At 38.1% G+C, this 16,716-nt stretch overlaps 1 protein-coding gene across 1 annotated transcript in view; it reads right to left on the bottom strand.

Moving 5' to 3' along the window:
• Nucleotides 1-16,716, bottom strand: part of LOC107592866 (NIMA-related kinase 11) — a 65,051-nt gene that overhangs the window by 44,848 nt on the left and 3,487 nt on the right. The window contains exon 2 of the mRNA XM_016282441.1: nucleotides 3,273-3,438. Coding sequence (XP_016137927.1) covers nucleotides 3,273-3,438 — 166 coding nt within the window. The remainder of the gene's footprint in view (nucleotides 1-3,272; nucleotides 3,439-16,716) is intronic.

Genomic DNA, 16,716 nt, shown 5'->3' with positions numbered 1-16,716 from the left:
GATGTGGTCTGACACATCAATTTAGTGCAGCAATTTGGACAAGAACAAAAATGGTGTCCTAAGGCAAACTATCGCCATAACATTCCAAGGGGTAAGAAACACTTCCAAGGTAACATTGCTGTAGCATCTCTGTTAAAAAAAACAAAAACAAAAAAAACCTTGGCTTTTGACACAAAACAGAGAGGCTTGGAAACAGACTCAGGAAATCCAGAATTGTATTGCTACCCAGGAGACTTCACAGAATTCTCAGTTATGTTTCATCTACTGTATCACCTTTGTCTCACATGTTTCCCCAAAAGTTATCATATTGAAATCTCTGACTCCACTGTCTTAGCAGTTTTTGTGACATTTTAAAGGGATAGTTCACCCAAAAATGAAAATTACCCCATGATTTACTCACCTTCAAGCCATCAATACAATCAGAGTTATATAAAAAAAAATGTAAGAAATATATCCATATTTATAACTTTTTAAATCGTAATCTCTAGCTTCTGCTGACTGTCGTCTGTGTGTTCACGAGAGAATGGCGTTTCAGCGTAGGACGTAGGCATAGTGTAAGCTCCGGTGCGAAGTGATGAATGCGGAAGTGCAGAGGAGAAAGTAAAACAACAACACCACTCACAAATTATAAATACAAAACAAGGATTTGTATAGGAAAATGTTGGAGGATTTCGGTATAAGCCAAGAGGAGACTGTTTTTTTCTCTTTGCTGTAAAAAAAAACCTGGTTCTCGCGAGACTAGCATATTCTTACCAGAGCTTACACTACGCCTACATCGGAAGCTAGAGATTACGGTTTATAAAGTCTTAAATATGGATATTTGTCTTACACAAACATATTGCTTTACTTCAGAAGGCCTTTATTAACCCCCTGGAGCCGTGTGGAGCATTTTTATGATGGATGGATGAGCTTTTTTGGGCTTCAAAATCTCGACCCCCATTCTGTCACGATTTCGGTGAGGTCTACTTGGGCTTTGTTATCATGGAGCACATGGCCTTTTGTTTTGACGGCTTGCCTGGTGCTCTGCTGTCATCCTGGTGTTCACCCCGCCCCTCTCGTTATCATCATCATTCTTCCCTTTATCTGGCCCTCTTGAATGCTATCTTGTGTCAGTCCGTAACATGTTGTGCAGCAGCTCAGATCGTCTCTGTCCATGCTGTGTTTGTCTGAATCGTTTTTATTTTATTTTTTCTAGTCTAGTCGGTCTGGCGTTCCTGTGTTTGTCATCCTCCTCTTTCTACCCTGCTGCCTCTCTAGAACTCTGGTCGGCTCCCGTCCTTGGCTCTTGCTTAACTCATAGGCCTGTCTCTCCTCGGCAGTTTCGTCCTATTCCTCTCTGCCCATGCTCGAGACAACCCCTGGAATTCAGCGGTGGCATTCTATTGCCGGTTCGCCCTCTCTCTTCCCCGCGGGCTCGACTGCGGCTGGTCTAGCCTCCACGCTGATCAGAACTGACTTTTTGCTGTGGTTTTTGCTATCCGGCTGACTTATTTACCTTTTGTTATCACAGTTTCAATAAACTTGGATTTTGTTTTCACCTGCTGTTGGATCCCGGTCTCGTTCCTGACAGTACGGACTGACCAGGATGGATCCAGCAGGTGAGGAGTTTGTCAGATCGGCCATCGCTCATCAAGGAGCTCTCCTCGGTCATCAAGCTAGCCAGCTCTCATCCACCACTCAGGAGGTTGCTACGCTCAATGCCCAAGTGGCAGAATTAAGCAGCCGCTTCCGTGAACTCCAGCAGGACATTCTGTCATCCTCCGCAACAGCGGTTCCCCTGTCTCCTTCTCACCGCGAACCCGAGCCATGACTTTTTGCTGGGGTTTTTGCTATCCGGCTGACTTATTTACCTTTTGTTATCACAGTTTCAATAAACTTGGATTTTGTTTTCACCTGCTGTTGGATCCCGGTCTCGTTCCTGACACATTCACTGCCATTATAAAACTTGGAAGAGCCAGAACAATTTTTTTTTATATAACTCCGATTGTATTCGTCTGATAGAACAAAGTCATATACTGTACTGTACACCTAGGATGGCTTGAGGGTGAGTAAATCATGGAGTACTTTTCATTTTTGGGTGAAGTATCCCTTTAATGGATAGTTCACCCAAAACAATTTTGTCATTTACACACATTTACAAGTTGTTACTAACCTGTACGAGTTTCTGACCAAACAGTTGCTGGTAGCTACTGACTTCCATAGTATGAAAAAACATAGAAGTCAATGGCTACCAGCAACTGTTTGGTTGCCAATATTCTTCAAAATATCTTCTTTTGTGTTCAACAGTAGAAATTCATACAGGTTTGAAACAAAATGAGTGTGAGTAAATGATGACAGAATCTTAATTTTTGGGTGAACTATCCCCTTAAGATATTTTCTGAAACTCTAGAGGAGACTCATCTGAGATTACTAGTATATATTTCAGTATCTCAAAAATCTGCTTCTCAGAGATCTATCAGAGATCTCATTCCTGATTTTTCTTTTCTATGAGGAATGTCCATTAAATTCACTGAGAGTTACCTGCAGAACAAAGCAGCTCTGGACAACAGCATGTGTGCCAAAGAAAAAGATAAAGGAGACGTGCAAAATGTAATAATCACTGACCAAGCCTTCCAAAGCATAGGGCAGAGATGACACGAGACCGGTCTGACCTGCAGATACGTCTTAATAAGCAAGGAAAAGACGAGAAGATCAGATGGTGAGATTGAGACAGAAGCTGTGGGGGAGATGAGCGTGACCTGATGTCAGGATGCTCTCAGAATCTCTGATCCATCGCTGAACACAGAAAAGGCACCACAGGGATGAAGGAGGCGCTGGACAGTGTAAGTAGATCATTTGAGAGCTGGTTACTGAATGGGCTTGGGAGCAAATACACCCAGAATTATTGCTAGGAATTCAACTAAACGGCAATGCAATCCATTTTACCTCTGTAACAGGATGTGTTTACAAGTAAATTTAAAGAGGAAATGAAATGAGCAAGTTATTACTTTCCAATTACTTTTTGCACCGATGAATCATGCACAATAACATCAGGTGCATGTATAAAGAATGTAAATAGAGTCACCTACTCGATTTTCCTCACGTTCCTAAAGTGATCGTTCACTTTCATTTGGAATGGCCCTGTAAATAGTATTCCCTCTCCAGAGTGCTTTACAAAGGCACAACAGGCCAACACAGTTTACCAAGACCAGATCATGTGACTTGCTTCAGGCTTATTATGACTAGAAGAGACCACAAGAAGCTAAACCAGGTGTTTCCAGAGGACAGTTTACCTCACAGTACTCAGTGATGATGCAGAAGGCGTCTCTCTCCAGGAAGCTGGTGTAGAACTTGAGGATGGCAGGATGGTTCAGCTGAGAGAGAAGCTGAGCCTCTTGAGTGGCATGGACCGTCTCATTGGGTTTCAGACCACCAACAGGAATCTCCTTAAGCACCTTCCTGCACAATAAACCACAGGGAGGAGGTTAAAAATCTGGGAAATGGCATATCATGATTTAATTATGTCTTGGAGCCATGAAGAGAAGCTTGTGGTTTCAATATCGCATGCAATACACACTACCCGTCAAAAATTTATAATAATTAAGTTTTTTATTTTTATGTTTTTGAAAAAAGTCTCTTATGCTCAAAAGCTGAATTTTCAGCAGCCATCACTCTAGTATTTGTGTCACATGATAAATCATTCTAATTGATTGATTGGTTTAGTGTTCAATTATTATCAGTTTTTATTGCTGTTTAGTTATGAATAATGGTTCTTGTTATTATCATTGTTAAAAAGTGTTTGCTTTTTTAATATTCTTGTGGAAACCATGATACCGTTTTTTTCCAGGATTCTTTTATGAATAGAATGTTGAACAGCAACATTAATATGAAATATAAATATTTTGTAATATTATAATAAGCATTATAAAGCTATTAACATTCCTTTTGATCAATGCATCTGTAACAGATCGGCCAGGCTCCATCACCACCCAATCACAACGATCCCTCTCACCTGAGTTCTGAGCACCTGCACCTGTCACTAATCAAGCACCTCATCAACCAGCCTGCATAAAAGCACACACCACAGACACCCTCACTGTCCGGTCTCGTATACACGTAGAGGACTCAATGACTTTGCTACTACTTCCATTTGAATACTTCCTGCATTACTTACCTCCCATGTTCCTCCTAGTGTCTCCTCGTCTCCAAGTGTCTCCTGTACCTCCTAGTTCCCGGATCGCTGAGGTGTGTGCTCCTCCTGCCTGCATTCCAGCTCCTGTACAGCCAAAGGCCCGGATTACCCCGATCACCATATCCTTCGAACCATTCCCTCACCATCACATCCTCTGAACCCTACCCCAGTACTCTCTGTGACCCAATAAACCAATTTGATTGATATTAACCTGTTGTGTCAGACCTCTTCCGTTACAGCATCCTTGCTGAATAAAGGTATTAATTTCTTTTTTTAATTACTTACACCAAACTTTTTAATGGTAGTGTATCATGGGTTCCACAAAAAATCGTTAAGAACTTAATTTTTTTATTTTCCTGGCTGGATTAGCTGCCAATCTTGAGCTGTCTGTGAAAGTAGGATGCTTTAAATAATATGCATATACAAAATAAATAATGTGAGTAATGATGAATGTGACTGACTTTGCTATGGTTTGTGACTCATAAACTTACACTGGACAAAACTTGAATAATTCCATTTTTTAAGTTTTTTTTTTTTTTTTGTAAAGAAGCTCATCAAGTCTGCATTTAATTGATCAAAATTATAGTAAAAATAGTAATATTGTGAAATAGTTTTACAATTAAATTTTTTTTAAATGAAATGTATTCCTGTGGTTGCAAATCTGAATTTTCAGCAGCCATTACTCCAGTCTTCAGTGTCACATGGTCCTTCAGAAATAATTTTTTTATATGCTGATTTGGTGCTCAAGAAACATTTCTTATGTTGAAAAAAGTTTTAAAGAGTGTTAAGGCCCGTTCACACCAAGAACGATAACTATAAAGATAACTATATTAGCAGACGATATTGTTTGTTTATTCTAAGTGCACACTTGTCTGCCATTTTAAATTCTCGAGCTCGTTATAGCAGGATTGATTCTGATTGGGTGTCAATGTTTTTATCATTCATCAGCTGGAAAAATTGCTCTGAAAGCGATTTAAACGATATTGATTCTCTGTGCCTTTATCGTTATAGCTGTGGTGTGGACTCTGCTATTCTTTAATATTGAGAACAATTATTTTAGCTATATCTTTATCGTTAACTTTATAGTTATCATCCTTGGTGTGAACAGGCCTTTAGGCTGTGGGTTTTGCTCTTAAGAGCCCCCCAAATCAACCTGCTCCTCTCATTGCTTGTTCAGCCTTTCATTTTCCACAATCTCTCTTCAATTTCCTACTTCCCGAGTCCTGCCACCGCTGCTCAGATGCACTGTTTATATAAGCGTCACATCACTCAATTACCAGCTAGCCCCAAAAATGTAATTTAGGGAAGAACAGATTGTTTTCCCTGACCTTTTCCAGCTTGAAGGGATCGGGAAGCCAGGGCCGCAATGTAAATTCAGTCTGTCATTAGCTTACAAATTATGAAGGGTCACTGTAATTATTCTGCTTTTAGTGTTGAAATGAAGGGATGGACATATCCATTGCCTTGGTCTTTTTGACCTTTTGCAGTGAGAAGGAAGAAAGAATCAGCCACCCATTTCAGATGAAAGACACAAGACTGATTTAAAATCAGAGAAAATCCATCTGAATAAAAACAATAAGCATAAATTATCATGCTATTATTAAATTCAAAAAATTGATGGCCTTGAATAATGCAGAACTTGTGATTATTAGCCATTTCTAAAAACGAAGAATGATTTTTGAATGACTGATAATTGGAAAGAAACTCTGTGGAGGATTATTTTTCCTCCAGTCGGCAGCAAAATATGATAAGCCACGTCTGCTTATCAAACTTTATGCACATCATAATTCAAGTTAAATGGACAAATAAGGAATTCTCAGAGCGGCTAATTTAATCCCATCGGCTTTTATAGTGAGAAGAAAAATGCAAATGAGCATTTAACACAAAGCAGGGATTTAAAATCATATTTTAGTGACCTTATTTCCAGACCTTAAGGGAGTTAATCAAATACCACCAACAGAGAGGAACGCACTGCATCTGCCTCCTGGTTTTGGTGTAAATTGGTTCTCAGGTTGTTGAAGGAGGACTCTCATTTTCCTCTCCTCTCTTTACTCCTACATTCTGTTCTTTTCTCTTCCTACTTGAAAATCATTACAGCAAAGGGAACAGGGTAAAGTGCACTTCAGTAGCTGAATGCTGGCCTTGGATAGCTCTCATTCATCATGTTTTCCTGGAAGCTGAGACACAGCCTAATAGGTAATGTGTTTTTAAAGATGCAGGAAGCAACTACTTAATGGAGTAGCTCATTCAGAACAAAACATTTTGGCAGCTCAGGTCATTCCAAACCCATATGACTTGAAATATGGGGAATGGAGCTTTTAAGCACCAAAAGTACAAGTGCAAAAGTATCATAAGATTAATAAAAGTCGTCTACTGTATGTGATTAGTGTGCTATATTCTGTGCTAGACAGGTGCGGTCACATTTGCTAAATTTTGCAGGCAAAAAAGGTCTATTGTCAATAACGTAGCAATGTATTAAGCTTACACAGAAGTCACTTTTAAACCAAACAGCTTTCTGTTGGTGAATGCGGCAAATTATATGACTAATTTGAACATGAGTGAAATCGGGTATGGAACTTGTTTCATGAAACTCCCAAAAGCATGGTTTCCTATTTGAAATGACTAGATTTCATCTGTGAAATTTCACCAAGCAATGGTAAAAGTGGCTGCACCATATAATAGCCATGTGATAAACAGACAGCTATTAATCGCTGTAACCCGGATCAGGAGTCAGTAAGTTGAACCGGATCAGTCGATTTCATGAACTAGGCAAATCATTCAGCATGATTTTGTGAACTTGGTATGAAGCCCCTAAAAGGACATGGTGATGGAAAAAATGAGATGGGAGTTAGACATTGAAACTTTTAATTAGCTCACAAAAACATTTGCATTCTCTAGCAAAAGTTCTGAACTTCCTCAAATTTGCATCTGCTCCAGGCCCAGTTCCAGGGTGTGCAAGCTTTAATGCATCATTTTTGGACATATATTTTTGTCCTGTCCATTTCTATGGTTATCACTATGTCAGTCATTGCAATTTTAAGAGTGAATCCCACATTTATATGCGGATGCGCAACATGTACGTGGCTGCTGGTCCTCTGAGTAGCATGAAAAACAAAACTTCTGAATGGATTATAAATAAATAGCCTATAAAGCACGTAAAGTGCTATAAACTGTCACTCATCTTAGTTCATTGCAATCTCACAAAGGTCCGTTATAAATCCATGAAGTAATAAATCCATCTCTTATTTACATCTTGTCTACATTTTGTTTGTTACAATGTGGTGATTCGTGAGCATGCAGAACTCAGCACTGGACAAAAACTCTGGCGTTTTGAGTGTTGAGTGGATTCTAACTTAAAGACTTTTGATTGGCCATTGCGTTCAAGAAACTGTAGCATTTGGACCAATCAGACACACAACTATTTGTTATATTTAACAAATAATATCTAACGCCCCCTCACCTAACCAAAGGGTCAACTATGAGGATCTATGGACCCTTCCCCCAAAATGCAACTAACACCTCAAAAGGGCAGAACAGGCCTCTGGTTCCATGGCAACCAAAGACAAACCATCTCCCGATTCAGCTGGTAATTGATTTTCATGGGGACGTAAGTTATTTTAAACATATAGGGGTTAGTCTGTGATTTTATTGCCATCCGAATCCAGAATGTCTGTTTTTCTCCCACCACTCGCGTAAAAATCCCTGGTTGAAATACCTACTGATTAATTGCCGTTCGAATCCACATCTCTGAGTTTAGAAGATGGGATCAATTCAAAATTAATTGTTTAAATCCTTTTTGACCACTTCCGTACAGTAACTGTTGAACTTTGCTTTAATTTGCATGCATATTTATTACTGAAATTGCTGGAAAGTGTTTGCAAGAACCATATTTCATAACTGCTCCACCCCAGTGAGTGAGAGCTGTTAAGAACAAAAAGAAGAAAGAGAAGAAAAGCACATAAACATTTGAAATACAATTTTAAAATGTTTTATATACAATTATATAAACAAAATATAAACCAAGCAGCTTTATGTTTACCTTATGTAAATAAGAGGTTGCATTAACTTATTTCTGCTAAACTCTATAGCACATCTATTTTCCTATTTTAAAACAGGAGATTTAAATAATCAAATAATAAATAGGATATTATTACATTTTAAATGTATTCTTATTATTCCAAGCATATGACATTTTTTTTACAATCATGTGACTGACCATGTGAGCTTCTGAATAAAACTCTGAATAAATTGCCACCCGAATCAATGAGGTTTGTCACTGATGTGTCATGTACATTTATTTTTACAGATATCTACATGAGATACAATAACCTCCGAATAGGGCTTTTGTTTAACAATTCTATGTGGAAAAATAGAAAGGCAAGTGCTATAACAGTTTTTTTTTCATATACTGTCAGCATTCTGCAAATTTGTATGATTTAAACAAATCTTAAAAAAAAGTTAATGCCACAAACATTGTAAAGTAAATAAATCCAGTTGTTACATCATCTGAAGAGTTAATGTAGCCTGTGAAAAAAACACAAGCACTCTGTGCATAATGGTCTGTCCATGTTGGATGCAGAGAGATCTGCTGTTACTGGACACACTTTAAATCCTTGATTTTAAACTGTGCTGTGCTACAATACATTCTTTTTCACTGTGTACTGTAGGTACAGTGCTAAAGCAAAATAATTTTCTTTCTGAATTCTTGTATCACACCTAATCGATTGCACTTGTAGCATTTGGACCAATCAGACACACAACTATTTGTTATATTTAACAAATAATATCTAACGCCCCCTCACCTAACCAAAGGGTCAACTATGAGGATCTATGGACCCTTCCCCCAAAATGCAACTAACACCTCAAAAGGGCAGAACAGGCCTCTGGTTCCATGGCAACCAAAGACAAACCATCTGATAACACTAGTTTTATTGCTCAAAGGAATGCGGGCAGAGCAACTATTTCTCAAGTCTCTCTAAAACAGACACATAATGCCCATAAAAATGGACTCTTATCTAATTAATTAATGGAAAACCTTTCTTTGAATGAACACACATATACTTCAGGTCATTGTGTATGTTGTTACTGTTCTTGTATATTGTCTTTTGTATTGTATACTGTTTTATGCATGCTTATGATAGAACCACTAGTTCATGTAATCTTACCTATATGTAATCTTACCAGGTTTAGTATCTATGAATTTGTCTTCTGATTATCTAAACGAGAGTGTATATTATATGTTGGTACATAGGCAATTTATTAGTGTTTTAAGAATCTTTAGTAATTTTGCATCAACACCCAATCAAGTTCCATATGCAAATTACCATGCTCTCAGACAAAGGGTCATAAAACTCCCGAGTATTTCCAAACTCCCGCTTGGAATTTCAGCCTTTCTCACTGGACAAGCCCATCCTGAGAGGCGTGAATCTTCTCAGACCTTAAAGGCCTCACATCAGTGACCCGCCTTCAGTCTGCAGTTCTGTTAGATTCTGAGAAGATGGGGATGCTGAGCTAGTCTTCTAAGGACACCCTAAGTTCCTGCCAGGCCTCGGCCTTGACTTTCCATTCACCAAAGATCCTAGGATCTCAGCTGATGTCTCTCTTAGCTCTTTTTAACTTTCCACTGGGAAGAAACTCCCAATCACCATCGAGTCAGAACATCTTTGGAATTCATCACTCTTCAAACCCGGAAGAACGTGATAGCAAGTCAAAACCCTTGAAACCATCAAGACTTTCATCCGAGACTGCATCCGGACACTCGTCAACGACCAAGGCAATGCAAGTATCGTACATTTAACTAAACTAAACAGAGGTTTAGTATAAGCTGTAGACCCCATTGTAAAATGGCACTGATGGTTTTTAACTCAGGTGATTCTGACTCATTTTCCATAACTGCATTCTCTGGTTTCTCTAATGGCTTCATTCATCCACTTTAGCTCCCCTTTTGTATGTCCGCGTGAGTGTATGTATGTTTGTTTGTTTGTTAGACTAGTTTGTGTTAGTGTTTAGTTAATAAAACTCTTGTGCACAAATTACATGAGTTTCTGATTCTGCCTTGCAAATTAATGGCCCTTTACGATTTTGATCCTTGCTACATGCTCTAATGCATTAATAATGTATGAAGGTGTTTTCTGTGGCCACGAAAATATCCTTTCCTAGAGTTGATATGAACTTTCACTGAATGTTCGCTGGATGAACAGATTAGTGGAGTGCAATTTAATTCTGCTACAGTTACTACTGGCAGCTTATATAAATAATTGTAATTAATCATAATTAATTGTAATTATTTATATACATTTCCCTTTTGAGCTGATTTGCTACAAAATCAACATCAAAACTTTGACGTTCTCCAGAGTGCAAACACAAATACGCACTGGAGCATTTGCCAAATCGTTTTACTACAGCTTTAACTGAAAGCAGAAGCACTAAAAGCAGAAGCTTTGTGTTCTCCTAAAGAAAAATGGTACCAAAATCGTACCCATCATACCAAATGAAACGATATGAGAATGAGTAAATGATGGCAGACTTTTCATTTTTTGTTGAACCATCCTGTAAACCTTTTCAACGTTTTGATCCTTGCTACATGCTCTAATGCATTAATAATGTATGAAGGTGTTTTCTGTGGCCACGAAAATATCCTTTCCTAGAGTTGATATGAACTTTCACTGAATGTTCGCTGGATGAACAGATTAGTGGAGTGCAATTTAATTCTGCTACAGTTACTACTGGCAGCTTATATAAATAATTGTAATTAATCATAATTAATTGTAATTATTTATATACATTTCCCTTTTGAGCTGATTTGCTACAAAATCAACATCAAAACTTTGACGTTCTCCAGAGTGCAAACACAAATACGCACTGGAGCATTTGCCAAATCGTTTTACTACAGCTTTAACTGAAAGCAGAAGCACTAAAAGCACTAAAAGCAGAAGCTTTGTGTTCTCCTAAAGAAAAATGGTACCAAAATCGTACCCATCATACCAAATGAAACGATATGAGAATGAGTAAATGATGGCAGACTTTTCATTTTTTGTTGAACCATCCTGTAAACCTTTTCAACATGCACAACACAGCGTTTTGTGCACATAATGCCTCTAAATGCCACTACACCCGCAGGGAAATAAGGCAAGATTTCTTTATCATGCTATGAGATGCCATATCTCTAGAGACAATTACAACTAATGCTCAACATAAAGCTAAATATTCAAGCATGACTGATAGAAAACACTAGGTATACTATGTGTGGCCTATTCATATTGCCCATTTCTTCTGAAACTTAATTTTTTACATGCTTTGAAATTATACTTGAACCTTCAATATTTCAGTTACCAGTCCAGATACCCCTTTCAACCTAAAAATTCTAATAGGGTTGGGCGATGTATACCAAATTGGACTGTTACATTACAGTACATGAAATTTCACTTACCACATAAAGAGAATAAGCGGAGATGACTGAGGACGATGGCGAATGATTTGCAGATCCTGAGCACCACTGACAAACAATCTAATCTTGTAAAATGTGTGGTAAGTACTGCCGCTACATAGTATAAACAGAGTATGTGCGATCGCAAATCTCGAAAGTGAAACTAAAAAGCGATCTCGCATTCAAAAGCAGTTTCAATGCCAGGCATAATAGCGGCTCCCTGATGCCCGCAATTTATATATAGTATAATTGCCCAATGACATAACTGCTAGAGAAGATACTGAAATGCATATTTTCATCCCATTGCCATTCCCATTCGGAACACGGCATTGGGATGCGGCGGATTGCGGGGGAGGGGGGTATGGGAATCGCGATGCCGGCTCAACATCGTGATGTCTATCAGCCCAACCCTAACCCCTAAAAAACAATGTCCAACATGATCAACTTCATGAAGTGATGTAGCAACTCAGATAACAAACAAAGATTTTAATGGCACAAACACTAGGCCGCACCATTATGAAGCTCACATTAGTGAGACTTACTTGAATGGTGAGACACACAGAGAATCATTACGGTAAATTATGACAGGTTGGTCTAATTTTCGAAAATCTAATTTCGTCTTTGCCACTTCCTCTCATGTCTCATTAGATATAACATACCTTTATAATGCATTATGTCACAAGACCAATCTAATGAACAGTTGAACAGATGTTGTGGAAAGCCGTTTACACTGTACTATGGATTCACATTAGAAGTTTCTACCTAAATAATGATAAGTGATCAAAACAACAAAATATTACGATCATCCATAAAGCTGTTACATGTTTGTGTTTATCCACTAAATTTTAAGTAAAGGATAAACTAAACTCTGTTCACACTGTACAGTTTATATGATGATAATGTCAGTTATTTTATCATGTAACGGTAAGATGGCACTTAATAGCTGTAATGACATTATCATTTATTTATTAAAAATTAATTTGTAATTATAGGGAATTACTTTATTCAGGAATAGCTTTGCTTAAAAACATTTTCATGAACATTTAACATGAGGCAGTGATCTTTATCTGTGACTTTATTTACGAAAATGACCTCTCATTCCTTGTACTGCTATTGTATATTCATATGAAATATATTTATATATCTCATCTTGTTAGTCTAAACATCCACTAATCAATGTTCTCTAGTCTGTTAGATAATAACAAACAGATGGTCCCCTCATGTCAAAGCAGACGTGTCTATATTCATTTCTTTTACCAGGACTGTAATACAGAATAGAACCCCTTAATCTGTCGTTTAAAAATGTGTCAAGGACAGATATAGGTCACTTAAAATCGATTCTTAATATTAACGTTATTCTGAAGGTATATTAAATACAGGTATCTACATGACTGTTTCTTCTTGCTAACAGGGTGACAGAAATATGAAAAATGTGATACAGAGCGACTATAAAAACCTGCTCTGCAAATATACTACTCTGTTGTGTTACTATGGTTGCCAAGCGCAATGACAAGCCATAATTTAATTTAGCCTAAATGTAAATATACGTGGTTTCAATTTCAACCTCACCATATTGCTTCACATTACATGTTTATGTAAATTTTAGGCATTTTACGTGTGGAAGAATGTAAAGAAAAGCTCAGCTAGACCTCTTCTGACAGAAATTGGTATATCATCGATAAAAAAACATAAATCACTGAAATTTCCTGTGGTGAATAATTGAACACGCGTTCATGTCCCATTTCTTAGTCTCTCTCTGGAGGCGTAGAGGCAATTTAAGATCTATTTTAAGGATATTGGAAAGCTGAGCAAATAACCAACCACAAACCTTTGAAATTTTAACCTGCATGGTTCCATATTCTATTTCAACCCCGAGATCAGAGGAAGCAGGTTTAAATATACAGTAAATGACAGGGCTCTGTTGATCAACTCCTGCTCATTTTCAAAGTATACATCCTTTGAATTAAAACAACCAAAGCCTTGGCCCAAATTAAACTGTCAGCCCTTATCTGTGATGAGGTTTTGCAGAAAATAATTGCATCATCTCAGAACATCACATACACAATTAAACCAATTAAAACAATTCAGACTGGCTACAATATGAATGGATTATGTTCATCAACAACTAAGCAACTCTCTCTATAAATGTGGCAAATATTTTTCTCTTTTTGAGGTGTTGTTAAGGTCAGATAACACTAAAAGGCACCATCACAAATACCATGATGTGTAATGTAAAAAATAAATGGAGAGGATATTCCCATGATACATGAACCAGGTCAGTGAATGAACCAGTTTAAAGGTCTGGAATCAAACAGACGTAGCAGCATAGACCAAGAAAGCCCCAAATCTGTCATGCAGTGGTGTGGCAAGGAAAGTATAGCATGCCTAAGAGAGAGAGAGAGCTATCGGGACGTGGAGAGAGACCATCCTGTACGAGAGTCTGGGCACCTGAAAACAAACTGGGAGATTTCTGGTGGACCTGGACCCAAGTGGGAGGTTGCATAACTGAGAGCTGGATCATGAGGTGAGCAGAAATAAGCACTGCTGCCAGGAGTCTCTCCAGGGAATCTTGTCTGACAGGCAAATCCACAGAGGACAAGCTGAAAGTGGGATAGCAGGGCTGAAGAGAGAAACATTCCCCTTCCTTGAGTGAGATTAGCCACCTCTGGTCGCTGAGAGGAGAATAAACAAATTATATTCATAATGCTTCAGATCTGGTTTTGTTTAAGTGACTGCCACATTGTAATAAAGAGACAACTGTTCCTCATTTCAAATTAAAATAGGACATGAGGGGTCAAGAGGTCAAGAGATGAAATCAGCAGTCACAAACAAGATAACAAACCATTTTTTACACCATTCAAAATCTCATTTCAGATTTAATAACAGTGCACCAAAAATTTACATTTTGTCATCATTTACTAATACTCATCTTTCAAGAGAGTTCATGAGAGATGCCTGCTTGGAGACCAACTTTTTAATGAATTGATTTGTCCAGTACCAAAACCTTCTGAATGTTCATTAATCAGACTGACTTCAACTTCAATCAACAGATGTTTGTCACTCAAAGGTACTGAATGATTTGGTTCTTTTGTGTTCTTTTAGAGGCTTAAAAAGCTCCATTCATTGTAATTTAATTGGACAAGTGTGAGCGATGAAAACTGAAAATATAAAAACGTTGAAGGCACAATATGTAAGATATTTTTTTATTAAAATATCCAAAAACCACTAGAACAGTGTTATATATTTTGCTGACTTGTGTACTTACATTATCCCAAATGTTTTGAAGAATGTTTAAATCCAGAGAAATAAGCAATTTTAACTAGTGACACGGACCGTGTCCATAGTGTCATTGTGTCGCCTGCCAATGACGTCATAACCCCTCGATTTCCGGTTTTGTTTTGTAGAAAACATGGAAACACCAAAGACGCTTTAATATGTTGTGCGTTTTACTAGACCGATGACGACCGCACAGAGTAGCATTATAACAGAACTTTCAAATTTATCTAGTATGATAAAACAGCGCTGCTTTTTTCCCCCACATACGCACGACCGGAAGGAGCGGAAGCGGTCGACTGTGGCATGATAAAAGCTCCGCTGCTTTCGAGCCGTGTGGCACGCTCGTTCAGCGGCCTCGTTTAGCTTCGACGGCTTTCAGCCTCACCCTGCTTCATTCTACTACGTTAATAAATCATTAGCTCATCCATGAACATGCCCGAGTCCCGTCGGATTGCATCGGCTGTGGGGATGAAGACAACAACTCCCATGATTCCACACTCAGTCACAGTGTCTTCAAACTATGCCTTTGTCTTTGTTTATTTTGAATACGCGCCCTCTAGCGGCGAAAATTACATATTGTGCCTTTAATTCAAAATATTAATTAATACTATAACAGTACATACAGCTAAAATAACATAAGCATAAGCAAATGATGACAGAATTACTTTTTGGGGTTTTTATTCCTTTTGATACATTCTGTATTGGGATACCTTAACCAGGACAAGGTGGTAAAATGACAAGATTGCAATTATAATCATAATTCCCATATGTGGATTTATTTAGAAGACAACACTGCTTGGAAATCCTTTGTGCTCACAGTGTTCCTTTTAGCACATTTGTGAGACTATTAATGAACACCAGAGCAGATGACGGGCTGCTCTTCTCTGCTCACATTCATTTTTTAAATAGAGATGTTGTTTGCGTAAAGGTCACACTTCTCAAAATGGCTCCACATCTGGATAAAATACAAATTGTGTCACACTGAATATATATTCGAAATCCATTATATGGTTCATTTAATTTTATTTCTTCTATAAAACAAAAAAGGAGATGTTCAGCAGGATGTCTGAGCTGCTCTTTTATCATACAAGAAAAGTAGATGATGATTTATATTCTCATGCTCCAAAAAGGACAAAATAAGCATCATAAAACAGTCCTATAACGCAAGTCTCTAGTACATGAATTTATAGTGATAAATGAGATGTGGAAACAAAAACAAACCAGAGGTAAGCAATACACAAGTGTAAAATAATCTGTCTTAAAATGTGTTACAAGGGTCCTCATACATCAAGAGTAGGTAAAGAGGGCACCATTATTTACAATCACAAACAAGCAATAAGCACAGCCCTAAAATCATACAATCGCTACAGCTTTACATCATCATCAGTCTGTATATTCCAGCCTGACTATATAAAGCATTCAAGCAAATGCTGAAGCAGTAGCTTTTCGGAAAGACCTGCTATGGGACCCACATGATGTGAGCCGTACTGTTGGGGCGAATTCGGAATAAAAATTAATTTGTCTGGGCTAATAAAGCCCAGTGAGTAGCCAGCTGGAGGAAAGGGGTACGGCAGTCTCAGCTCACAGCGCCCAGCACTAACATTTGGCTCTCACAAAGAAACAAAGGAGTTCATAGCACTTTAAGAGACACTGAGGCAGTAGCACAAGACACACACCCAGCAGGATTTTAAGGCTGAGAGAAGACTAAAGAAGAAGAACTGGTGTATAAGTGTGCTGAATAGAAAGGAACAGGAGGTGTGGTGGTATTCTGAAGGTGGGCATTCAGGTTTGGTGCCAGCACTCTGCATGTGACAGGTCAGAGGCTGGCAAACAGCTGCGATGG

The sequence above is a fragment of the Sinocyclocheilus grahami genome, unplaced genomic scaffold, assembly GCF_001515645.1.
Source record: "Sinocyclocheilus grahami isolate Dianchi unplaced genomic scaffold, SAMN03320097.WGS_v1.1 scaffold9.1, whole genome shotgun sequence".
Lineage (NCBI taxonomy): Eukaryota > Metazoa > Chordata > Actinopteri > Cypriniformes > Cyprinidae > Sinocyclocheilus > Sinocyclocheilus grahami.
Note: the sequence above shows the minus strand (reverse complement) of the source record. Positions and strands in the feature narration are given on the sequence as shown.